We start from the raw sequence: 26,954 nt of genomic DNA on the forward strand, positions 1-26,954 counted from the left end.
AGGATGAATACGGGTGTATGTATATGAAGTATGTAGATGCATATTCATGATCTTCATGCAAACATCTTTGTAACATATGCAAATTGGCATATGTAGGTAGGCGTCTTCACTTCATTCCACAGTCTGCTGTCCAACAGTATACTTCACTCTCAGCTTTGCTTGAGTGCCTTCAAAACCTAGAGGAGAAAGAAAATCATAAAATATGTATTTTCATTCTGTGGTGAGCTGTTTGCTTGGCACTCCCCATCATGGTTACATCGACTGGAACTTCAGCACTCGAGTGTCTTAATGCAGTCAGTTATATGTTGCAATGTTGTAGATAAAACTGTCTCATTCACCCTCGCCTCTGACCTGGGATTAGCACTGGATTAGCTCTACGTCAATGTTAATGATAGGTCTATTTGAATATTTTCCTGGCTTGTTGTGTTGAAAGATTATACACAGATAATGGAGGTGTTACAGAAGCACAGTGTTGTCTGCTTATGTAACTGATCCTCATGCAGTTCCCTTCTCTAGAACAATGACAGAACAACTTCCTGAATGGATCCATCCTTAGAATGAAATTTTTCTGGGCTGTAGAATATAGTTCAATCTGCAAAATATTAAGGTGACTGAAAGGATAAGTAGAATTTTTTTGTCCAGTCTTTCTTAAACAATACTCAGGTGCCTATATGACTACTGAAGCAGGTTAGCTTTCTGAATACATTGTTCCTCCAAAGGATCCTTTCATAACGCATTTGCAGTTGAGGTATGGCTGATTTGCTCCAGTATTACAGCTTGCTATTGTGTGGTGTAGAGTAGATTCACGGTTTACAACAGAGTTGCAAGTGAGCTGGTGTGCTAAAGCTGCTATGACTGGAGAGAGGGGCAGGGACTACATAGAGACAGATGAGGCAGCGGTCAATTTTTCCTCAAAGAACGGGTCACAGTTGCATCAGGTTAAGGAGAGAATTTCAAACGTTCCTGTAACCAGCAACATTCTCCAGCTCCTCCTGGGGGATCCCAAGATATTTCCAGGTCAGATAAGATATATAATCCCTCTAGCAAGTTCTGGGTCTACCCCCAAAATGTCAAAAAAGTAAAGGAACCCAGGAAGTATCCTAATCAGATGTACTGACCACATTAGCTGGTTCCTTTCAATGGATGGATGGATGTCCGAGCTCCTCATCCCTATCTCTAAGTCTTGTCTCTCAAATAATTCACACCTTATCGCAGTGGAGGGATTTGTGTGTCCAGGTGATTGTAGAAGCTATGTTGTGGGGAACATAGTCCCTGGTAGGGTCTTCCAAGGCAAATTTGTTCTAGAATAGGGGTCAGACAAATAGCAAGTGAAAGAGACTCCCTATGAATTGGCAAAAATGAAACTTCGATACCTCACATGGAATAGGGAGACCAGGGCCCAATCATCTAACTAGGTCCTAGAGGGGAACTTGCCCACAAGTGTCTCATGGCTGTGGGTTAATCGTGGCTTGGATGGGCACAACCCTAAGAAGCAACATGGAGTAACCACCCACTAGAACAGGTGTAGGGGTTGGGGGCAATGCAGGTAGAGGTGGGTAAAGCGCAAGCTGACCCCTGGTGTTGCGGAAATAAATTCTAAATATGTCAGTTCTATGACGGAGCTCAGTTTTGGGGGGTTAAAGGGGGCATAAACAGAAAGAATGTTAACAGCAAGGATGCTGCTTTCAGTATACATATGGGCAAGAAACTTATACTTGCCCATATGTATACATCTGGTTGTCAGTGGTTATAGCGGCTGCACTAAGAGCACAGATTATATGCAGTAAAGGACAGGCTACTAAGAAATTACACCATAACTATATTGTACTTGATCAGATTTGTGAATTTAACCATGTTGTATATCCCTGACTTTAAATAGGATTTACACCTGTTATTGTAAATCCCCTCTGTCTCTTTTCTTTCTTTCCTGCTCTGTTTGCAGTTTGGCTGATAACAAAAACATAACTAAAAACAACAGCAAACGACAGTAAACAAACGACAGCAAACAAACGACAGCAAACAAACAACAGTAAAAAAAACAAAACAAAAGCCTGAGTGGAAAGCCTTATCAAAGGGCACAAACACACAGCAGTCAGACTGTAAAAACAACACGCACAAATACACACGATGCAGCCAGATGAATGGCCCGACCCCAACACAATGGTGCTAAATTAAATCACTGATGTCAGTGTCGCCAAAAGCCCTCCCCTGCCCACAACCCCGGCTCACACACATGCAAAAACTGACTAATAAGGACCTCTTTGTTTGGCTGCATAATGTATTCTGGATCAGGTGATATCAGTTGGGGTTGGAAGGTGTGTATGGTCAATTTCAGTTCATTATGCAAATCCGTACAGCAACAATTGTTGTCAAGCCACGCTGGTATGATTACTGAATTAATAATTGGCTCCCTGGTCCTCTTCATATCTTTTTGTGCCCTTTTATTCAATAGCATCTTCATTTCCTTCATGCCTCCTTTGCATCGGCTTTGTCCCCTCAAAGGACAGCTTACATGGAAACACAAGTGATGGAGCATCACAACATCAGCATTGATTATTCCAACATGCTGGACACAGAAATGACCTTTTTTGGGAAATTCTGTCCAGTTTAAGACAGAACTGGCATCAGGTGTTGCTAGCAAGAGCACGAACGCGGCTATTATTTCCGCTGCTGCACCCCTGTCCCTGCAGCCGGCGGCCACCTGTCGAGGATGAGCGTGTTAGCAAACGGCCCAAACAGGTGGCAACGTCAGTGTCGCTCAAGCATGAGCGGCCTTAGCTGAGCTTGTCAAGTCCGGTACTTTCATCTGTGACCTTACAAACGAACACAGCTGTGCAGGGGTTTTCAACTCAACTCGCTTAAACTCTTTGGGGGGAAAACATAACCGCTGCTGAAGTTGTCTGAGTGGTAGATCTTTATCGCAGCTGCTCCTGGCAGACTGCAGCTTGTGAAAAGTGCTGAGCTATTACAATGATGTGAGGTGATTTTTGGAAACACGCTATGTAGATTTTGTTGTACTCTTTAAGGGTAATTACACCCAAAATCAGCTACTTGTTGATCATTCGAATGCATCGTTAGTAGGGTCAAAGGGGTCTGGAGTCCAGCTCATCCTGCAGTGGCACATGTTACACTTGGACAGACTTTATTCATCCACAAGGGAAATTTTGTTGTCACAGTAGCTCAGAACAGTAATCTTAAATAGACCAGAGAACAGCAATAGAATTATACAATAATAGGATATAATGTTGAACACCAATTTATTGTAAGACTGGTAAACATAGGGACAGACCTTCAATATCACAATCACACCTAAGGCAGTTTCTTCATATCTGATTCTTCATACCTGCGCAGGCAATAGGGGAAAATGCAAACTCCAGTGAGCTCAGAATTCTCAAATAAACCAACAACAGGAGATGGCAAATAATAAGAAAATGCTTAAACAGAGAAGTCTTTAGTTAGCTGAAGCACATCTGCAAGATGAAAAAAATCATTAATCCTTCAATGCTGTTTTGATAGAAACTAGTTTTAATTCAAATACTTAATATCCTAGCACTTTTTGCAAAACTGAAGAAAAATATATTAGTTAAACAAAGAAATAAATATCCCTGATCCCAGTGTAACACCTTGTTAAAGTACTACCTTAGTGATTTAACCCCTAAAAAGTCATGTATGTGTATCAAAGTTGCATATTTGGAGGAAAAAAAGTGTCAGAAGTGCTGCTGGTGTCCCTCAAGCCGCTACTGCTCTTGGAAGAGAATAATGATTAAAGAGGGAGGAAGTATTTCAACAAAATAAAACATAAAAAATTCAGATCCAGGAACTTAAGGTAAGTCTGTACAGTAAGAGACCTTTATTTCAAGATTCAAGATTTCTTTGTCATTTCTCCTTGCATCTATATACAGACATATTTAAATATACACACTGATCAGGCATAACATTATGACTGTCTGATATTGTGTTGGTCCCCTTTAAGCTGCTAAAACTCCTCTGATCCAGTGGGACATGGACACAGGACCTCTGGGGATGTCCTGTGGTACCAGGATGGTACCAGTGAATTCTGAGGGTCCTGTGGTTTGCAGAGTGGGACCTACCTAGATCAGGCTTATCCTGGACCATCCCACAGATGCTCAGTAAGATCTGGATCTGGGGAGTGTGGAACCAGGGTGAACACCTTAGCTCTGTCATGTTCACCAGGCCACTCCTGAGCAGTTTTTGCAGTGTGTTGGGGTGCATTGTCATCCTGAGGGTGGAGATTGGGAGAGGGGGTAGGTGGTGGTTTGACCTGCTATGTCTTAGGTGGGTGGTACATGTCAAACATCCACATGAATGTCAGGACTCAAGGTTTCCCAGCAGAACGTTGAATTAGAACAAGATGATTGATGTGATTCACTTCACCTGTCAGTGGTCAGAATGTTGTGGCTGATTGGTGTATATATACTGGCTTCAATATATGCTGTTGCATCTTCTAGAGTGTTCAGATCCATATAATCCCTGCCTGTGTCTCTCCACTCACCTCTGCAGCTCCAGCACACCAGCTCACCTGCAACTCTCCTGAAACATTGTAAAACTGCTCTGAACTACCCAGTAGCAAGTTGTAATATTGGACTACATGAGCTGTTCATAGTACGTCTGAGTCAGTAACTGATTTTGCAGAGGACTAATGAGAAAGCTTCATCCAGCAAGTTGAGGGGCTCCTTTGGTTTGTTACATATGAAACCTTGGAAGGCTGAATCCGTTTTTTTGAGACTGTCATCTGCACATTTGAGTTTAAAGGTGGAGCTGCTCAGCCAGTACTTATTTAACTTATGATACAGTATATTTCTAGCACACAAGAAGACAAGAAGAGAAGACTCCCCCCCCCACGAAGTCTTACATATAGCCTTCAGCATGTTAAGAAGGAGGACATGCATAACAGGTAAGCTGCTGGACTCCATCATGAGCTGGAAACAGGCATTGCCATGGATACTGACAGATGCATTGCTTGCTCAGCTGTTGGGATTTTTTTCAGTTTATTTTTTATGTATTATGTGCTGCTTGCCTGTTAATACTCTTGAAATAATGGAATATATCAAAATAGTGTGCGCTAGAATCAAACCTGTCACCAAATTATGCATTGCACATGCTTTTATTCTCAGTTTTGTTTTCTGAAGAAAATACTGCCCTCTTTTTGTGATGTTCCTTTTATTCCCTATGAGGCTTGTACAAATTGCCTCCAGTAGCATCAACTGTCTGTGCCACTGGCCTTTAATAATATGGCGAATCTTCCACGCAAATATTGGATAGGGCGAGGATGTTGTGGAAAGAATAGGACCTAGCTCGGTTTTTTTTCTTTCTTTCTTTCTTTTTTTGTTTGCTTGTCTGTCTCCACGCAGTCGCTCTCAACGCTGCAGCATCCCAACATCACCAGCATCACCAGGTGCAGTGGAGCAAAACCTACTATGTGTGCGTGAGAGGGGAGGAAGGGGAGGAGGGGACGGGAGGGGGCGTTGTCGCTGGGGGCAGATGAAACGAGAGAGAGAGAGAGAGAGAGAGAGAGGGGCTGGGAAGGTGGCGGGATTTGTGTTGAAGCCTCCGTTCTGTCAGACATGCGCAAGAGCATCAGCATCAGCAGCAGCAGCATCAGCAGCAGCAGCAGCAGCAGCATCACCGCTGCGCCGCGTTTCCGCCTTGGCTGAAGCGGCGCACACGCAGCCGAGAAAGGGGAGGGGAGGGAAGCCGAGAAGGGGAAAGAACGGGAGCCACCGAGACGCGGTGTAGTGGCAGGGGGGCACGGCAACGGACTCACGAGCGAAATTGCGCACACCAACACCCCTGCGGGGCGCCGGTCTCCCCTCCTCACCCCCCCAAAAAAAGACACAAAAAGAAATTTTACGCGCAAGAGGCGACCTGTGCGGTGCGCTCCACAGCTTTTTTTTTTCCAGCATGGAGACTGCGCTAAAAAATTAAAATGTGAGATTCACAGGGGAAATCAGAAGAGAGAGCGCGTATGTGTGTGTGAGTGAGAAGGAAAGTCGCTTTTATCCTTTTTTTTTTTTTGCGGGTGATTTCAAATTCCGTGTTCTGCAGTCTGAGGGGAGGTAAAAATGAAGAAGTTCAACATCAGGAAGGTGCTGGACGGTTTGAAAGAGGTGTCCTCCTCCGCACCGTCTGTCCAAGTGGGGCCACAGGAGAACCATCTGATCCAGGAGACCCTCCAGTCCGAGCATTTCCAGCTCTGCAAGGTGGGCCAGACTGATGATTTATTATTATCCAGCTGTATCCATTATAGCCCTTCTACCTGCAGCCTTTTACTATCAGTATTATTGTTACTACTGCTGTCGGTTTGTGCTGCTCTCATCCCATTTCAGGACGCAGAAGCTTCACAGGATTAATATCATAACGCCAAACCATTTTACGTTTCCTCTAAATTGTAAGTCCCATGTGCCGATTAAAGCTTTATTTATCACTAGACGAGAATCTAGCGTTCTGTGATCGGGAACATCTCCAATGCGCATACTGTATGGCCACAGGAGAATAAACACTAAGTTCCTATTTAGTTGCATTTTTTGCGGCGTAATTCTTTTGGCACATGTAAAAAAAATGTATGTAGTTATATAGAGTGTGGCATTAACAGTTATATATTCTGCTCTGTGCAAAATGCCAGAGTTTGCTGCATGTGCGCATGGCATGAAGTGTCATATCGAGGGGCTGGGCTCGAACTGATCCCTTCTTGCATAATCTACTGGGTTTGGATTAGCAAAACGGTGCTTTGTGCTTGATGTGTGGCCGTGTGTGCATTTTACCCCCCTATCGTGCTGTGTCTCTTCATCCTCTTCTTCCCCACCTTTTCCCTCTCTCTCTCACACACACACACACTCCTCTGCTCTGTCGCCCTCCTACACACACACACACACACAAACACACACACGCACACACCACTTTATCCCCAGATCACTGGTCCAGTGGGGACTGATGGTGCCTGAAGTGAGTGTGGTGGTGGTGGAGGGGCAGAGGGGAAAAAGAGAGGCCTGCCCTCCTCTTTCTGCCTCTGAATTGGCCACAACAGTGGATGGGATAATTAAACACTCGTGCAATTTACATGCTGTTCATGCTACATGTTCTGTGAGTTGTGCTCTAGTGGTTCGATGTGGCCTTTTTTTTTTCTTCTTTCATAGACATCCACTGTGTGCTTGCTATTGATTTCCCCGCATGTTTGACCTGCCGATCGCAACGGGCTTCTAGGTGGATTCCTTTCAAGCTTTCTTTAACTGAATAATTCTGAGTTTAATGCCTTTCTCAACATTAATGGTGAAGAAAACACAACCTTTGCTTCTGGTGGCCGTTGATAGGCTTCACCTTATTTTGCATGGTGGAGACTCTTTTGATTTGACTTTTCATCTGGTCTATTTTAGAAATGGACAATGAGCCAAGCACCAAAATAAGGTGCAAACATTTGGAGCAGACAAAAATGTTACAGTGTCTGAAGTAATCTAGAATCAAGCACCTGAAGGCTTCAGGGATATTGTGGTTTAGAAAGACGAACTCAAAGCCTTCAGTTTTGTTCGCCACAGCAGCCTAAATATGTCCATCAGCAGCCAGACATCTGATTGAAGTGTCTCCAAACAAGAATCCAGCCTCCCTCCTGCAACTTCACTGTCTGTCTGGACAGAGACTCGCTGTAATGTTTCTCTGGGAGAAAGGCAGGTGTCTCTGCTGCACTGAGTGCTTCTTATGTAACATGCTTTAGCCTTCTGCCACTAAGCAAACAAATCCAACAGCCCACCACAGGCTGACTGATGCCATAAAACTCCAGTCACACAAATACACCAGAGAGGGAAACAGAAACACCTCACAACGTACTACGCTCCTGCAGGAGGCCCGGCACGAACCCAGTCCTCCTTTACCATGCCTTCCTCGTGTGTTTTAATTCCAGACTTCAGTGTAATCACGACTTCATGTGGGAGGCAGTGAGAGAAGGAAAACGACAAAAAAAGAGGGAAATGAGAGATCTCAAAATAGGCCCCGTGATTATAAAAGGATGCTAAATAGCGAGGCCAGATATCAGCCTATCATAGAAAACAGGGTACCCATGCATACAGAGAGCATTTGTTCCTGTCTTTCATTTTCCCTTGTCTGCACAGTTTGGGCCTTTATATGTCTGTTTCATAACACTTTCAACATCCATCTGGGCCATTTGTTTACCAAAACCAGGTATGTGACATCCTCTGACTAAATAACACCTCTGCTGTGAAATGGAAATTGATATTCTCTCTAACACATTCTCCTTTTTTTCCTCCCATCTCTCTGCGTATCATGCCAGACTGTCCGTCATGGCTTCCCCTATCAGCCGTCGTCCATGGCTTTTGACCCCGTGCAGAAGATACTGGCCATCGGGACCCAGAGCGGAGCGCTGCGATTGTATCCTTTTAGTCGCCATTGAGCTGTCTTTCAGGTAACTGCATCCCAGCAGGTAAGTGGACAGATGTCTGAGCTGCCATGGTCGGATGCTGATGTATGTTGCTTGGGTTTCAGTGTATTTTTAGACTCTGCTGAACAGTTTTCGATTGCTTGACTTAACGGTCCCCTGGCTGTGGGCTTGTGAGCTTACCTTCAAGTCCAAATTCCAGATGATGCTACGTGGTAAGATAACCCATCAATCTGCATCCCTTGGATCTTGCATTTTACCTGCTTTTTCCAGCATCGCTGCACACTTATTTGCATATTTTAAACCACAAGACAAAAATCTAAAAGTACAACAGTGGTAGTTCGTGTAGACTTTCTTGCAATATGAGGACGTTCATGCAAAAAAAAAAAAAAGGGACAACAGCTTGCGATGAAACGGCACCCCAGGGAGTCGTATAGCTTGAGAGAACGCCTGCAAGCTTGCCTGCATGAGGCTGCTTTTACAGGTCCTCCATGTGTTCTCTTGCCTGTCCGACAACCTTTGCCAACTCATTACAGTGTGATGAAGAGCTGTCCGCCTGGCTGTCCCTCATTCCCACCTGCTGGCAGCTGCCGTTGTGACTCAGTCTCGTTCACCTGTGCTGGAAAAGTGGAGAATAATAGCAGAGTCTCTCGCATGCAGACGACGATGAGGATGAGAGTCTACAGAACCGTGTTTACTGGAGTTTTCGAAAAAAGATAGTGGGCAGGCTGTGTACCTTTATGCTTCCTTGTTCTTCTGAAAGGCAGACTGGACAAAACTGTGAATATGTACCACATTTTCTAGAGATGACTGAATGTCCCTAAAGATTTACAGATTCAACAGAAGCAATAACCCAAGCAGAGCAGATTCTGTCAGTGGTACACATGTATTAGCAGATAGGAGATGAAATCCCTCCTCTGGTGGAAGCACCATATTAGGGCTTTTGCAGGAACTGGCGAATAAGCTTAAAAGGGCTTATGTCTTGCTTTGCTGTTACATTACTCCTGTGGGTGCAAAACTGGGTAAACCCAGAATAAGAAAAAAAAAAGCTGTAACCAAGAAGTCTATAACCAATCAGCTTAGAGATCAAAAATACATTCTCCCTCAGACGACTGTGAGTTTGTACCCCGCTAGCTGAAACTGGTCATTTTGAAATGGAACGACCAGATAAATCTCTCCTGTGTGTGATGTGGATCAGATGGAGTCTTATCAGAGTCAGGGGAAGGTGAAATGGGAGTCATCTATCTGTTCTTTGGTGCTGGTTCCCCTCCCCTTGTTATTCTGCTGTTTAGGCAGCTCTCTCTCTCTTTATCTGATGACAATGATACCATCGTGGCACAGATGAAGGGGGTATACTCGAGGTTTCATGATTCATAATTTTTGCGTTGCTAAGCTGCTGCACATGGTGTGTTTTTATCCAAGTAACATACAGAAAGGCCTTGTTAACAATGACACTTGTGGCCTTTAAGTGAACTGCAGCCAGCATCCTTTTGCTAGCATGAACTAGCATCCTGGCAAGTGATGTGACACACACAAGATTCAATGTGATTGAATGGCATGTTGATATATGAGATAACTAAAGTTGCACTGTTAGCGTAGTTTGACTGGAAACTATACACTAACTGTTCAAAAGTTTGGGGTCACCCAGATAATTTCATGTTCTTTTAAGTTGGTTCATTTGTTTTACCTGATTGCTGTTTGTTTGAGGTCAGTTTAGCTCAAAGTAGATTTTACCCGCTGTCTTTAGTGTGTGAATGCGTCTGTCTTTATTCAAAATATCCCTTTTTGTGCTACTCTTTGTTGTAGCAAGTCAGTAAGAAACATTGTCATAAATACATTTTTCTATTATATTAGCCTTACTAGAGGCTGTGTAAACTCTCTTAGCATTGGTACATCACTACAATTAAGCTTAGATATAAATCAGGCTATGCAAGACAATAGTTTGACTAATGTTATGCTTTTTTTTTTCCTGTTACGTCCCTCAATGAATGAAATATGCTGTTAATGCTGACAGTAGTTGTTTTTTGTTTTTTCAATCATATTTCAGTTTGGCCAGACAGGCTTTACTTGATAAAAGTGTTTTTTTGTTTGTTTTTTTTTTAAGGTTTTTTAGATTTAGTTTGTGTTGGAGTCTGTGTTGTGCTTGGAGCTGGCCATTTGTTTACCTTTGTGGATCCTATTTCAGTTAGCTGTTGCACCCTTTTGGTGCTTTAGAGAAGTGCAGTCACATGGCACTCTGAATTTTTCTGGAAAGTTTGTCTTGTGTCCTCGACATGAATAGGTTTGTCAGTTTTTAAGTCCACTCACAAAGTGGCAATAAAAAAACTGATTATTGCAGGTAAATTTCTTCACATTCGTACACCTAGTACCCTTAAAGTTTTGTCCGGTTGCAGGTTTTGTGAAAGACATCCTTGGATCTCCTGCGCCGTTGCACATCCTTGAGATCATTGTTATTGCAGTTCTGGTGAATATCGATGCATGTTTCTGTGTTTGCGTGTTTGTTTGCCTGGTAGGCCTGCCAGGACATTTGGCTGCACCCCTCTTCCATGGAGGATTACAGGAAGTGGCAGATCAAGGGTGTCAGCCTGGCAGTGTGGCAGAGGACTGAGAAATACAGCAGAAACAGGAGGTGTGTGCCGACTCGTCCATGTGTGCGGGCGAATACGTGCGTTCAAGTCCGAACGTGCACGGAGCCTTTGAGGAGACGTCTGATCCCTCCAGCCATAAAGCCAATCACTTCTGTGATCCCCCCCAACCAAACTGCCCCGTGTTTGATGCTCGCCACTGACTCTGCCTCTGCTTTCACCGTCCAGCTGGGAAGATGACAGTGTCTCTTTGGTGCTGTCTGGAGCAGGGAGAGAAGGGAACAGCAAAAGAGGCTGGCAGCAGAGCCTGTGGAGAGGACAGGGAGATAGACGGAGGGACAGCAGAGAGTGGGAATAGATAGCAAAGAGTGAGAGAGGTAGGCTATCCCTTTTTTTTCCAAGATCTAATGGCCAAGAATAGAATCCTTATTGATCTGTGTGTGGTAATGCACTGAGACAGATATGCCCAAGTGGACACACACACACACACACACACACACACACATGCGCAATTGTTTTCTGCACTATTTCTCAGCAGCAAAAAAAAAAAAAAAACTAAACAAAAAAAAGAGTCATGAGCATTTAGAAAACTGGTTTTGCTGTGCAAGCAGTCACCCCACATTAGCTATCCTTTGGATTTGCTGTGTAATTTCAAAAAATAAGCAGGAATGCTGCGTTCTAAAATGCAGAATTAAAAAAAGCTGTTTTGGTGGTTTTAGTGATGAGACAGTGTTTCTGATAAAAAAAAAAAAAAAAGGTATTATAGCAAGAAGTCAAAGGAACCTTCTAGCTTTTTTTGTTCTGTGTGCCCTTCATTTTCTTTACCAAACAGATTCTCTGCACTGATGTCACTTTTCACCCAACACTCCCGAGATGCTTTGGCCTTTAGTTTAAGCCGGTTATGAAACAGAGTAAAGGCCAGTGACAACGGACAAAAAAAACATAATTAGCCATGTTCATGCACCAATCCTATAATGTAATGGGGTGTTAACTGCAATTCACGCTAAATGAGATTGGGATCTGGGGAGTTTGGGGCTGTGTAAATGTCGTGGTTCTTTGTCATGGGACTTGTTCTGTTGGGGAAGGTCACTGGCATTGGGGAGTGCTGTTGCCACGTGGGGGTGTGCTTGACTTGGAACAATGCTTAGCTGGGTGGTACGGTCAAATAATATCCAGATGAATGCCATTATCCACGGTTTCCCAGCAGAACATTGCATTGTATCACAATGATCGGTGTTAAACAGGTCACCTATCACATATCCAACACAAGAAAAGCACGCAGAGCGCAGTACTGCACCAAGACTGTTCAGGCGTTGTAGCATTTCTGACAGCTGAAATCTTGAAAAAAAATTGTGGCAGAAATCACGACACTGTAGAATGTGGCCATTTAATATATATGTACCCACAAATAAAATGACCTTGCGCTGAACACAGGAGTGTGTTATGCATGTGTACGTTATGTACGGATACTGAATCGTGTGACGTACATGTGTAGCGGGCGGCGGGAACTGACGGGACTCAGAATGATTTTAATGGTCTGCCCCACTTGAGATCAAAAAAGTAAACTAAAATGAGTATGACACCCCTGACTTACTTGCATGTGAGATACAGTGTGGTGTTCTCTGTAGATTAAAGTTTTATAGACTTCTCATTATAGAGCCATAATCAGTTGTATATGCATTTGTGCGTCTGTGTTTTGTGGGTGGTCTGCAGCTGTGCGTCCGGCCTCTCTGGCTCTTTACTGGTGCTAGCCAGGAGGAATGGCAGCACTATAACTCAGAGACTCCCTGTGAGCCGGCAAGACGCAGATCAATAGATCAAATTGTCGGTCCATGCTCTGCCAGATTATCTCATCGACAGACGCAGGACATCATAAGACTCACACGGCCAAATGGGGGCACACAAACAGCCTCGCACGGGGGACTTATTATTTCGGGATCGACATTCGGAGGTGGCAGAGGCGACACACATTTGTGCGTACATACAGCGGTAGATGAGTTATGCACGTGTTAATGGATGTGCACGCAAATATTGTATGTGTACTGACATCCGCAAAGGGGCGAACGTTTGCACATGCAAGCAGACGCTGGCGCACACGTTTGCAGAGACGAGTTGACACACACACACACACACACACACACACACACTTTGCACTGACTGCTGTGCCTGGTCTGTGCAGCTTTTGGTTGCACCATAGATCGACTATGACATATCTTCATCATTAATCTTCCTGCTGATTCACTCAGCAGCTGTGCTCAGCTTAGTCTACAGCCACAGGAAAACCTTTCTGAGGTATGAGCTCTCTGACTGGACTACTAATGGGAACAATTTTAAGTGCTAAAAAAAAAAAAGAAATTGTTGCTCAGCAGTAGGTGCTGGGATTTCATTTTTATAGCACAACACAAAAGGAAGTGTTCGGTTGCAGCATGCGATCTCTAGAGAGCTTCACCGTGTGTGTGCATGAATGTTTCTCTTTGTGAACCGAGTTTAGTTGGAGTTTCAGTGTATTTTAATACATGTGAGGATTTCCTAAAGATTTCAAATGCAGTACAAGTGCTTGTTTCACAAAGTAGCTCCCAGATGCCTCTTACAATACACTGATTAGAATTTATTTGCCATTTGATGATTTGCTTTTTTGTATTTTAAGCATGAATTGTGCTACCAAGAATCCAGATTCATCATCATTATTAATGCTTTTATTATTTATGTGATATTGACGATGGATATTGATTAAGTGAGTGATTACAAGGACTCTCTACATATCTGCAGTAGACAGAGGAATAATTAAAGCTTCTTTTGAGGTCACAGACCATTTGTTTATTCATTTATTCTATTTAGCTGCACCTTTATTTGTTTCCCTCTTTTTTGCTTTCTGCACAGGGGCATTCTAAATTGTAAGTTGACTCTTCTAGATGGAGCTCTTTTCCTATATTTGAGACAAATGGATGTATTTTTACTCCGCCAAGGAACGGTGGAGTTATCTGACGATCGGCATCTGTCTGTCTGTCTGTCACTTCCATAACCCTAACCCTACCTTTCGATATGTCCACTGAGAAGTACCAGTTCAACTCTTTCTGATATTGACAAAGCCATATTTAATCTGTGGAGGCAAAAATATATAGTTAATGAGATTTCCTGTGTCCAGACTTAAGGGACACCCAGTATAATGGTATACAATATAAAATAAATATCTTTGCAACTGAACCATGAGTTAATATTGGTGCGTTTTTCTCTAGTTCCACGTTTTGGTGGTTCGATCCCAACCCCTCAACATGCATGGCAGCTCTACCACTAGTGTGTACATAAACGAGATGTTTCTAAAGTGCAGTGAGTGCCATGACACATGCAGGCTGCATGAATATTTAATTAAAAACTGCAAACATTATATGGAACATACTAATTTGTCATGCACTTCCCTACATGCATAGTGTTTATTTGATCCTTACTTCATTTTTATAATTAGGTTGCATGAGGAAAAATGCATACTTTAATGAATAAATCATACAGGTCTTGTTAAAAAAAATAGCATATTCAAATAAATTTCTTCAAACATACATATATAAACATTTACTACTGGAGACAAATGGGAAAGTTTTTCTATTTGTTTTCCATATGGGTAGTGCTGACCGGACCCAGGGTTGTGTGTTTGTTTCGGTTATGCAATGTGCCAGAGGATGGCTCAGCTAAGACGAAGCAGACTGAGACAGCATGAAAGGAGTTCAACTGATGCTGCTGCTGCTGCTGCTGCTGCTGCTGCTGCTGCTGCTGCTGTGTTATGCAGTAGAAATATGTGTTATATATAGTATAGATTGCATGCATATGAATGGCTCGAGTCAGTTTTGTGTCGTTCCTGTGTCAGTGTTTTGCTCACAGTGGCATAAGGGGCTGAAGGATTGTGAAAGAGGAGCGTTATCACACAAAATCATGACGGATTAGTATCTCATCCCAGCTGACCTTATTTCACTTTTCGCACAAGTGGAAGAAGGATTGATGAAGAGAAGAGAGAATTAAAGTTACTGCATGTGATGGGAGAGTTTGATGGTGTGCTTGTCTGTGTAAAGAGCTGTTGGTGAGGTTGAATGAGTCAACTTTTGTCTGTCAGATGGTTTCCGAAAAAAAATATATATTCCAAAGTAAAGTCTACAGTGAAGTCACCAGAAAGCTTCCAAGATGTGGCTTTCAGGTCAGTTCAGTGCACATCAACTTTACACCATTACTGGAACAAAGGATGTGTGTGTTTGTGCCTGTGCACTGGAGTACTCTTAATCAAAGACCCCTTGTGTACCAGGTTTCATCTTTCATGCTCTCCAAAAGCACTCAGCGTCCTCGGTTCTATTGGTTCTTAGAAATGGAAAACAAATTTTGCTGCATCAGTACCACGACAATGCAGATGCTGCTCCTCTCTGTCCAATATCCTGACAGTGTGTTCTGCTTAAGTCCTTTAGCCTTGACAGGCGCCAAATGGGATCTGGGTTTAGGGTGATTAAAGTTGCGCTGCCATGTTGCTTCTCCTCAATAATTTAGTGTACATTTAACTCAGGCTTTTACTCCTCTTGCTCGCTGTCCCTTATCTCTGTTGACTGCTGACTTGCCAGGAATCTTCGTTTTGTTGGCGACTGCGTGCTCATTTGACTTTGAAGGTCAACAGAAACATTCCTTTTTTTCCTACATTTCTCATCAGCTGGTGCACAATAAAGACTGAAAGCAAGCTAATGTAAAAGTGTGGACACTCAATCATGTTGGATGGAGATCCCTTAGAGGTCACCAACCTGTGCACTAATTATTCCCAACAGACGGGAGGCGACGCTTCAGTGGCTCAATGTAAATACACAGTATCATGTGGGCTGGGGAGAATAAATGGGTTCCTATTTGTACACTGGGAGGGCGTATCTGCTGCACTGGATGATGATTGGCTCTGGTCTGACTGCTCATGCACAGGTGAAGATACAGTGTTGTGATTGGGCAAATGATAATAGTGTTTGCTGATGTGGGTTTGCTTGTTACGATGCTTTAGGGTGGCAGAAAGTATTTCCTGAGAGTAAACATGAAATAAAATGAAGTGATCTGTCATTGCTAAATACTGTAGCGATTTGCAGGGCAAGATAATGCAGGTTTTTAATAAACCCTGAAGTTAGTAGGACATGTGAGAAGAGAAAACAAAGGGGAATGATACAATTATGACATGCGATCTGTGGTAGTTTCTGCTTGCAGATGCTTGTGCAACTCTACCAGACATTTACTAAGTTAGATAAATCGCTCGCTATGTAGCAGGAAGATGATACTGAAGGTTTTAAAGGGCCCATATTATGCTCTCTGGGTTTCTCCTTTCCTTTAGCGTGTTAATTAGCTTTTTCGTGCATGCAGGTCTGCAAACTTAGAAAGCTCAAAGTCCATTCTGAAGGGAGAGTTTGTCGAAAAAAATACCACTCCTAACAGCCTAAAATTCTTCATTTGACGTTCAGGCTTTTCTGCTGTTACTTGTTTACCTCATCATGTATCACATTAGCATAAAGCCTAGCAAATTTGGTGTGTCCTTAAACAAAAAATAAGCAACCTCCTTCTGCTATGTCTGTCTGCATACACTCATAGATCTGCATTTTTTTAACCATCATAATTTGCTTTTGTCTGGTCAGCTGACCAATCGGAGCAGACTTGGCTTTTAAGGAGGGAGGTCTTAAAGAAACGGGCTAAAACGGAGTGTTTTCAGACAGTAGCAAGAGGTGCTGCAACAATGTACAGTATGAGAAAAATAATGTGTATTTTAGGCCTTAGTGCATGTAAACATATTCTAGTGGATGCCAAAAATATAATTCTAAGCATGGAAATGTGCATAGTATGGGCTCTTTAATACTGCCCGCAAAGTGGTGGCAAAGTAGTGGAATTAATAGAAATACCCAGCAGCAGTCACAGCACCATACCTATCTGAGTCTCTGAACAAATTAGGACTGGAATTTAAAGGCCCAAAACCATGTTACTGCTTACCATAGCTGAGCGTGAACACAGTTTTCATGTGCAGTGAGGGATTAAGAATGGCATTTCAGGTGCACACACTTTCACTTTTAGCCGTCTGATCAGTTTACGGCTTGTTTATCGCTCTGTCTGACTTCTAAGAATGATGCCTTGATCCCATATTTTAGAGCTATTTTCAATGAGTGCTGTGTCATCAAAACCAAAGACATGGCCAAAGCTATGAAAACACGACCCATGTTGTAACACAGTGATAATCTAGGATCAGAGCTGCGTTTTAAGCACGTTGTGTGCAGTATTCTTGGAAGCAGACCGGCTGCGCCCTTCAGCCTCGCAGACAGCGACAATCAGGGACACACAGCGCCGTCAGCATGTTGTGATTTATGACAGGGTTTATTTCACACAACTGCGTTTTCAGCATTGCCGGGGCCACTTGTGAGAACCGTGTTCCTGCTGTATTGATTTGCACTCATATTAGTGCTGGTCAATATGTTTTTCTAATGTAACGCTGCTCTCATGGCCAAAGGGTTTGACCGCTGTCCAGTCCCAATACCACAGAGGTCTCTTACCATGTAGAGTCAAGTTTTCAAAGTAAATAGCCTTTACAAGCTATTAGATTTGTTTGCTGCCATCGTGCACGGCTTCTGATTCATGAGTTACAGTGCTTCAGTTCGTGGTGACACTATGCGTTCTATTGATTTCATTTGTAAGTCTGAGGCTTTCATTATTGGGACATTTTGGCGAACTCCTCAAGGATTAAATACTCGTTCTTCAAAAATCATTTTAGCAGCAATTTCTTCGCTATCAAAACCGAACCAAATAATCCAGATCGCCCTTGGTCTATAAATATCGAAGCTCTTGATAGGCTGAATTTGTTGTTTCCGAATTGCCCAGAGCAGATTATGGCATGTGCTGAAAGCTCTCGCCTGTCCGGTGATATAAATATCACTTCATCATACATGCTGTAAATCTGGCGTCTCTCGCTGAGATGTCACTGTCATTTCACAAATCATACATGACGTCGACAGAGAGCGAGCCCTATGAGATCAATTTCAATGCAGTTTTGAGGTTGAATGGGAATGTGATGCCTTTCGTTTACCTTCAGTGTACACAATGTGCACGCCAGGGGATTGCTGAGAAGTGATGTCCACCCTGTAAACACGTGTTCACCCACAAGTCCAGCTAAAAAATAAATAAATAAATGCTTAGTTCTGCTTTCCAGGAAAGGAATTAAAATACAAAGTGAGACGCTGTTTTATGTAAGAACGTGTAGTAACTGCATAACTGTTTCTTCTTAACGTGACCCGACTAAATCAAAGGCTTTACCTCGACTGCATTTGATGAGCTAAAAATAACAGAATGTGTGTTCGGCTGCTTGTTTGAATATAACATTAGTGTCAGTGGTTTTGAGACTCGCTGGTTCTGCTTGAGCTTGTTGTTGAGGTATGGAAGCATGGCAGGGTTGAGTCAAACTTCTGCTGTCAGGTTGGCACAGTCCCTGTGGTGCTTGTAAGGCGACTGGCTTCCAGAAAGCTGTGAAGCACAAAGATTTTGTCATCTCGCTTTTCCCCCTGCCTTTCATGCGACCTCTGGGTCTCCACAGGGCCACAACAAACTAAAATAATTGTGAAGTATTTCTCCCTCTCTTGTACCTTGCCGTACTTTATCTTCCGTTGTGCCCAATTCTGCTTTTTAAAAGAAAAAAAAATCTTTTCTGTAAATCACATTCTCAGGGATATAATTGGTTAGTTGTTTTAGGATTGTGAAATTTTTTCTGATGGTTTTACTGATTTTTATTTGGTGCTTTTGGTCCCACTGCTGATTCTCAGTGTCTCATTATTTTTGTTTAGCTTCTGCAGGTAATCTTCTGCTTTGTTTCAGGGGACTAGACTCCCTCCCCATTAATGTTTCATGTGATTGCTTATGATTTGTCTTTGTACCATTCTCCTCTCCCATTTGCCTTACCCAGACTTCCAGAGATTTATGTAGTAAGACATATTTTTAAGTCTACCACAACCACCATGATAAATCCATTAGAATTAATCAGTGATTATTCTGTCAGTCAGTTCACAGGTGGTATTAATGTGAGTCATTACAGAGCTTTTGTGTTATTAATGTGCACATTTATGTAGTAAGGTATGCCAGTATCTTAACACGGATGTGCTAGATGCTATCATGATGATGTGATGTGGGTAAATGTCGAAGGTTTCAAGGTGCTTGAGCTCTACAGGAATTATTATGTTCCCTAATATTGTGAGGTTTGGATACACACTCGTATACTTGCACAGATTACCAGGGCAACAGCCCCTCTCAGAGCTGCCCTGTGTTTCTAACAGATGTGTTAAGAGACGGAAGCGGTTGCGGTTTGATGCCACGCAGGTGACAAACCATGAGCACATAGCCCCTATGGGCTGTGTAAACGGCTGGTTATGTCCTTACCAAAAAAAACATCTAGATGCTCTGTCTGCAAGGTTCTTTACGCAAGCACAGACACATGCACACACACACACACACACACACACATGCATGCGCACAACGCTTAAAGCACAGAAACACAACTGAAGAGCAAAGACAGAGGTTCCCGAGGTACCAGACCTTGAGGAATTGCCTGTCACTGAGTTTGTGTGTGCTGACATGTGGGTGTACAATAAAAGCTCTTGAAGACAGAGACAGAGCTGTATGTGATTTCAGCTGCATGCATACAGTAGGTGTGTGTTCTTGCCTGTGTTTTCTATATTTATGTGTAGTTAACCTCACCAAGGCCTAAGTATTCAGCAAAAACGTGCTTCCGGTTGAAGCATCTGTTACAGTAGACACACATACACACACACACACGGCAGCTTTCTACAGTTTTATTGCTTCAAAGCTCAAATCCCAGACTTAGCATTACACAATTTGAGTCTGAATGTTCTATTTCATGCCTTTTACCTTCTTTGCTAAAGGCTAATTTCTACAACTAAACCAACTCCAGCTGGAGAATATTAGTATCTCTGTCAGCTGGAGCTAACAAGCTTAGGCTGTCAGTGTGGCCATGTGGGTAATGCTGCTTCTAGGCATATTATGGAATACATACCATAACTAGAGATTTCACTTGCTACTCTTTAAATGTAGTAAATACCCTCGAGCAGAGATGAGCACTGCCATGTTTTTAGTCCTTATTGTCCAATGTATGCTAGCTTGTGTTTCCACCTGTTCACCAGCCCAACAAAGGTCTTAGAACATTTACCTTAAGGTAATATTTGTTCCACTTCCTAAAAACATTTCTGACCAAGGTGGAAAGATTTCTGAGATGGCATTTTAAGAGCAGTCAGACAGTGTTCTAAGTGTGTGTGGGTTGGGTATTTGAGGTATGAAGGGTCAACAGTTTTGGTCCAACTACCTGGAAACCTGAGGTATGATGCCATCAGACTATTGGTTAAACACCACTGACAAGGTTATTTGCCTTTGCGACAGAACATATAAGAAGCAGCTATGCAACAACAATGAAATAGAAGTGCTTGTAATGGGGTTACTGTGCATTATTTCTAATTAAAACAACATTTGAAATAAAAGTGCAGGTTTTAAGAGAATTTTTGGGAAACAAAAAGTACATTAATGATATAATTTTTCTGGAAATTAGGTTTAAAAAGTGAAAGATCGGGTATTCTTTTGTAATGTAGAACCAGCACAAGTATCTGTCTCTACATTATGGGTTGTGTATAGACTTAATTCTACTTCAAGAGCCCAATACAGGAAAATACATCATCCTGTAAGTGACAGATAAGACACACATTTGATACACATTCTGAATAGTCTCATATTTCACTTAATTGACAAAAAAAAGACTTCAGCCAGTCCTCCCTGATATCTGTAAAACAAGCTCCTGTATCATTTCCCTATAGTTTCTATTTTCCCGTGATCATGAAGCAAGCCGCTTTGGCAAGATGAAAAAGTTTCATCAGTGTAAACTCCAGAATCATGTGCATTCAGGGCAGCTGCACTTCCTTATCTTTGCTGCTGTCGCTGGCCTTGATGTCACGTCTCCTGCTGCGTTCGTACTGAGAACAATAGAAGCAGTTCTGTCAACAGGCTATCTGGAAGCACCATTGGAATTGTTTTTACAGCTTATTCCGGCTGCTATGTAGTAGGCCAAAAAGTCATATTTACCATTGATTTAAATGACACGAATTTCAGATTCTCCAGATTCAACCAGACACACTGAAAGGAAGCAGAAATTCAATATACACCGATCAGCTATATTAAGACTACTGACAGATGAAATGAATAACATCGATCATCTTGTTACAATGGCACCTGTCAAGGGTGGGATATGTTACGCAAGTGAACAGACAGTTCTTGAAGTTGGTTTGAAGAAAGCTGGATAAAGTGGACAGCGTAAGGATCTCAGTGACTTTTGCAAGGCCCAACTTATGGTGGCTACACAAATGGGTTAGATTTTCTCCAAAACAGCAAGTCCTGTTGGGTGTTTCTGGTACGTGGTGAATGGTACCATCCAAAGTGTTTCATGGAAGGACAGCTGGTGACATGGTTATGGACGCCTTGGGCTCATTGGTGCATATGGAGGGTGAAGACTGGCTTTTGTGGTCTGATTCCACAGAAGAGCTACTGTAATACAAATTGCTGAAAACCTTAATGACTAGCTGTGGGTAGGACTGACTAGTGGCAGACCAGTCAAAGTGTGCCGAATTAGAGCCTACAGTTCTACTTACACCAATCAGGCATAACATTTTGACCACTGCTAATATTGTATAAGTCCCTGACCTGTTGAGGCATGGATTCCACTAGACCCCTGAAGGTGTGCTGTGGTGTCTGGCACCAAGATGTTAGCAGCAGATCCTCTAGGTTCTGTATATTGTGAGGTGGGGCCTCCATGGATCGGTCTTCTTTGTCCAGCACATCCCACAGACGCTCAATTGGACTAAGATCTGGGGAATTTGGAGGCCAAGTCAACACCTCAAACTCGTTGTTGTGCTCCTCACCATTCCTGAATATTCTATATTCAGTGTAGGGTAAGGATGGTGTTAATTTTTATCACTGCAAGTGCATGTTGACTAAAGCAAACGTGCTAACAACTGACGATTTAGATATTTTAGAACATTTGTTTCAATTTGGACAACCGTATATTATAAGTATTTTATAAAGGTCTTGCTCATATTTGAATCAAGACAACAGGTACTGAGATAGATATGTTGTTAGAGGTCTTTGTATGCTGACAACTATATGATTTTTCTTGCATTCTTAAAAATGTAACATGTAATACAGGCTATCTTGTCCATCTCCATTCACTATTCCCTTTGTGAAGGGCACCACACATGCAGCCCAACTCGAGTCCACTGCTAGATATTCACATGACACACTCCCCACTGCATCACATGTCTAACACATCCTTTTAACCATGGCAGTGTACAGAACCCATTAGCTCACTGTTCTGCTGTATACCTGCACACCGCTAACCTCAAAGCATTGCTGCTCTCAGTGTCACTGCTGTCACTGCTGCTGGCAATATTTCAAAAGCCTCAACCCCACTCAAGCATCCACCTGTAGCTTTCCCTTTGGGGGAAGTTGTCGCTCCCCACGGCATGCTGAGCTGAGCTCAATGTTTTCTTGTGGGGAGTGATGAGGACAGAACCAAACATCGACACTGTGCCATCTCTACATTTACACAATAATCTATTCTATGTGAGTCGGCTGAACTTGGTTTGGTCACGTCCCTGCATTGGGATGTTCCCTTTTTTTTTTCCCCTCCTTGGACTGACAGCCCAACATGGCCCTGCAGTGTTTCTGTACTTCCTCCTCTTGCTGACAGTGGCATTGCAAACAAATGTTTGAAATTTTCCTCAGCTCAAGAGAGAGGGCTCTAAATATCTGCTCAGCGACTTAAGCCTTACTGCTGCCAGCCTAAATAGATGGCATTTTGTAATGAACTTTGCTTGAGTAAAGCCAGTGTCCTAAACGTTAGTCGACTGATGCTGTGATTGTGCCCGGGACTTGGCAGCGTCTTTGTCTGGCAATAAGAGCGACACAAATCTTGACGTTTGCCTTCCCCTGCTGGTTGCTGCAATGGTATTTATCCCCCTGTTGCTCCTCTGTAGGCTGCCCTTTAGTATGCTGTCATGCTGAGCGGCTGCAGGGAAGACACACACACACACACACACACACACACACACACACACACACACACACACACACACACACGTGTCGCATGACGTGATGACTCAGGCCTTAATGCCCTGCCACATGGCTGTCATGCGCACAGCCGTCTCCCCTTCTTAGCTCTCAGCCTGTTGGTGTGTGACATATATAGGGTTGTATTTAAGTGCATTCGAGTCTGTTAATGTCCAGCATGTGTGTCTGTGTTGGAAACATGACTGGGGGCTCTGGAGCTTTTCTGTCTGATTGAAGCAGTGTGGGTTGCATTGTGATGTGAAACGTGGGAATAGTCGGGGAGGGGCACAAAGGTTGACGCAGGGATCTCGGGACTCGAGGCGACGTATGGAGCGAAAGGGAGGATGGGTGAGAATAAGGAGGGAGTTGTACACTTGTCCTGAGACAAAGGGCTGTGGTACATTGTGTCTGTTTGCTTTCGCATCATCCAGACTGGCAGTTGGGAGATTCTATACGAGGGATGTATGCTGTGATTTTTTTATTTTTATTTTTTTACATCACTGGAGTCAACTAAAATAGCATCAACGTGATGCAAAGCTGTAAAGATACCAAAACCTAAAAGTGTACTGCAGATGTGCCCTTGGTTTGTCATTCATTGCAGCACAACCGGGCCTGAATCCCTGCAGCTATAGGAGAGAGGATGGCAAGCAACAGGAAGAGTGGAGGGATGAAATCACTGCAGACTGACGAAGTTGCGTCTAAGTTTAGATAAGTGAAGAGGAGGATGAGATATTAGAAGGAGATGAAGTGTACTGTTGGAAGCTCTGCATATGGACCGGAGCCATAGTGGTCGCAACCATTCAGCTCTGTGACTCAGAGCCATGATGTTGTGTGGGTGTGGGTTTTTTTTCTGCAGAGATTGGAAGGGCTCCTGACATAACTGCAATCAGACTGCTCTCCAAGCAGAGGCCACCACATGTTGGCTGTTTGTCTTCTGTAAGAGCAGGATGAAGTGTCAGACCTCTAGGAGGTCAGAGATGATGACCATGTCTAAACCATCTCAGTGAGCGCTGTCTCCACCAAACGGAGCATCCTTTCTCTTCGCACTTTACCTCCTTGATTCATACCAAGGACAGCTTGTGACAGAAAGGACAACCTTGCAGTTTGTGCATCACCACTTTCTTTTCAGCCACCAAGCAGCTCATTTGTTTGATAAGCCAGAAACCGCTGCCATCTCCCAGACAGCAGTGGAAGTGAATGATGAACAGGCAGTGGGAGAGGTCTCAGCTAGCCATGCCACTGGGCCCTCATTAAGCCTCAACTGGGGTCTATCGGCCTGATTTCTCTTCCTGTCTGGTGCTTGGCAACGCTTTTGCTTTCACATTAGAAGTGAGTGTCGATGATTGCTGATAACGCTATGACAGAGGACAATGGCGAGCTCATTAACCGTTGCTGGCACCGCTGCAGACCTGACAATATTAGCATCCAGAGAGATAACGCATGCTGTTAGCTGTTTCACTGACAGTTAAATCACAGATAGTCTAAGGAGGACCGGTTTAAATACAATTGGCTGTATTGTACGCTTTCCAGTAAGAGTGTTTTTATATTCCGTCTCACTCTCGGTAGGCAGTTCTCAGTGTACCGATCAGCAGCTGGCCCTGGTGCTCATTTTTAGAAACTGTTGCTGCAGTGCCATGCATTTTTAATGGCTAAGGCCATTGTAGCAGGCTGTGTTCTGTGTGTGTGTGTGTGTGTGTTTACCTCATGTGTGTTTGTCCTTTGTGAGTGTTCATGGCTGTATGTATACAACATGTGTGTTCAGTGTGTATGAGGTGGCCCTAGTATGCAGAGAAGATGGTCTAGAATGTGTGTGTGTAAGCCTCCGTCAGCATATGTATGCATTTGTACATGACCCTCTGCTTCCGTTTGTGTTTGTTCACTGTTTTGTTTGCTAACACTGATTTGGAAACTAATGTGATGCGACAGCTTTGGACTTCAGACACACTCCCTGAATCATTTTGAATAAGACCTGTCGGGCTCAGATTCCCAGAGGTCTGTCTATTAATGCTTCCCTGGCTCCAGTGCATCTCTGCAAAATTAATTTGAGGCTTTGCCCGAGCTTTAAAAAAAACATAAAACCTAGAAATTATCCAAAATGAAATGGAACACAAAGCACATGCAACCAAGCATTTTACAAGGAACGTCAAGTTCATGTTTATTTAGTGGTGATTCTTAAACATAAGAATGTGCATACGGTACAGTGAGGTCTGATTCCTCAAAGTACCAGAGACCACTAGAGGAGATTCAGTGCTGCCATACAAACATGAATGCTTTAGAGATATTTATTTATGGGCAGTTTTTGCTCTTGTCATGTTCCTCATTTTTCACCACAATAAAAGGTCCTGTACCTCAGGAAGCACCACAGCCATGACTAGAAGTAAACAAACCTCATTAATATCCTCTTTGCCATATAACAAAATTAGAATACAATAAATCATGAAAATAGAAAAATAAGTTGATTTTTTTTTTTGATTACTCATTTTACATAGATGGAAAAAAAATGGAAACAATAGCTACAACAAATTTCCAAGTGCCCACAGGCGTTCCCAATACTATGGAACATGGTGACTTTACATATTAGAATCTTTTCTTCTTTTTTAATTTGTTTTCCAATTCGGCCAAACAGTCTCAGATTTTTTGTCACGGGACAGTTGGCTGAGCTCAGTCACTCAGGGCTTTCCAATTTCAATGAACAGAATGGATTTTTTCATGTTTTAGAGATTCTGGTTAGGGCAAACAGTTACATTTTTGCAGTTTTTGAAAAATTAAGACATGCAGAATAAATTATTATGGAGAAATATCACAATATTTGCTTAGATTTGATGATGTTTGCTGACAGAATGGCTTGACAAAGACATGTACTTCATAAGATCACTGCAAAGTTTATCTATTCTTTCTGTTTTTACAGTTTCAGGCTGTGATAATTGATGTCTTGACAATTTTTTATAGCCAATGTGCTCTACAGGTGTCTCTTTTTCATGATTATCTCAGATCCGTGTAGACAAACTAGAAAATAGCAAACAACTGGGTAGACAGAGGAGTTGTTGTGTGCAAGAAATAATTTCCAGGGTTAAAAAGATGTCTATGACTGCAGAGCAAGTGAGGAATGGGTTGTAGGCGTACATGTTTCCTTGCCAACCACAAAGACAAGACTTCATGACAAGAACCTCGGGGGATTCAGCACAAGATGCAAACCTCTGAAAAGGCTCAACAACAGAAAGCCCAGGTCACAAAAGAATTCAAAAAGAAACTAGTTGAGCTGTGAAACAAAATTCCATGGATAAATGGAGAAAAAAATATGTGCTTGGATTCAGTCAAATGCTTTTAAATTGGACCACGTTTTACCATCAGTAGAACAACCATCCTAATCCTCATCACCGAGGCCAAAACACCCAAAGAGCTTTTCAAGGTGAATTTGCGAGATAACCGTGACTGGCTGAGTCAGTCATTTGATCTCAATCCCACTGAGCAGCAGTCCACTTGCTGAAGACAAGACTCAGCAAGCAAGAGCTGAAGGTGGCTTCAGGGACGGCACAGGAGAGCATCGCCAGGGACAAAATGTGTTGTGAAGTCTGTGCAAAGGGTTTTCCACAAAATATTAACTATATTTATTTTGTTTGACTTAACATATATTTGTCCAGGTATTTGGGAAAACTGAACCTTTGGCCTCTGTGTTTATAGGCCAGTATCTCCCAGACAGTTCTTTAAATAATCAAGTAAACTTGTTCCAACACTTCATTGTTTTATTATTAAGTTTAACTGTTCATTGCCTAATGTAATGGCTATAGAATAATGATACCATCTACATTCGCACTGGTTCCCTAAAAGTCTTT

The 26,954-nt window shown here is 42.8% G+C and overlaps 1 protein-coding gene across 3 annotated transcripts in view; it reads left to right on the top strand.

Moving 5' to 3' along the window:
• The first annotated feature begins 5,570 nt into the window (after nucleotides 1-5,570).
• The window catches only part of stxbp5a (syntaxin binding protein 5a (tomosyn)), a 109,164-nt gene continuing 87,780 nt past the window's right edge, over nucleotides 5,571-26,954 (top strand). For all 3 annotated transcript variants that reach the window (XM_055015872.1, XM_055015873.1, XM_023272404.3), the window contains exons 1-2: nucleotides 5,571-6,221; nucleotides 8,300-8,397. In XM_055015872.1, the coding sequence (XP_054871847.1) occupies nucleotides 6,084-6,221; nucleotides 8,300-8,397 (236 nt within the window). In that variant the 5' untranslated portion in view covers nucleotides 5,571-6,083. The remainder of the gene's footprint in view (nucleotides 6,222-8,299; nucleotides 8,398-26,954) is intronic.

Source organism: Amphiprion ocellaris, chromosome 12 (assembly GCF_022539595.1).
Source record: "Amphiprion ocellaris isolate individual 3 ecotype Okinawa chromosome 12, ASM2253959v1, whole genome shotgun sequence".
Taxonomy (NCBI): Eukaryota; Metazoa; Chordata; class Actinopteri; family Pomacentridae; genus Amphiprion; species Amphiprion ocellaris.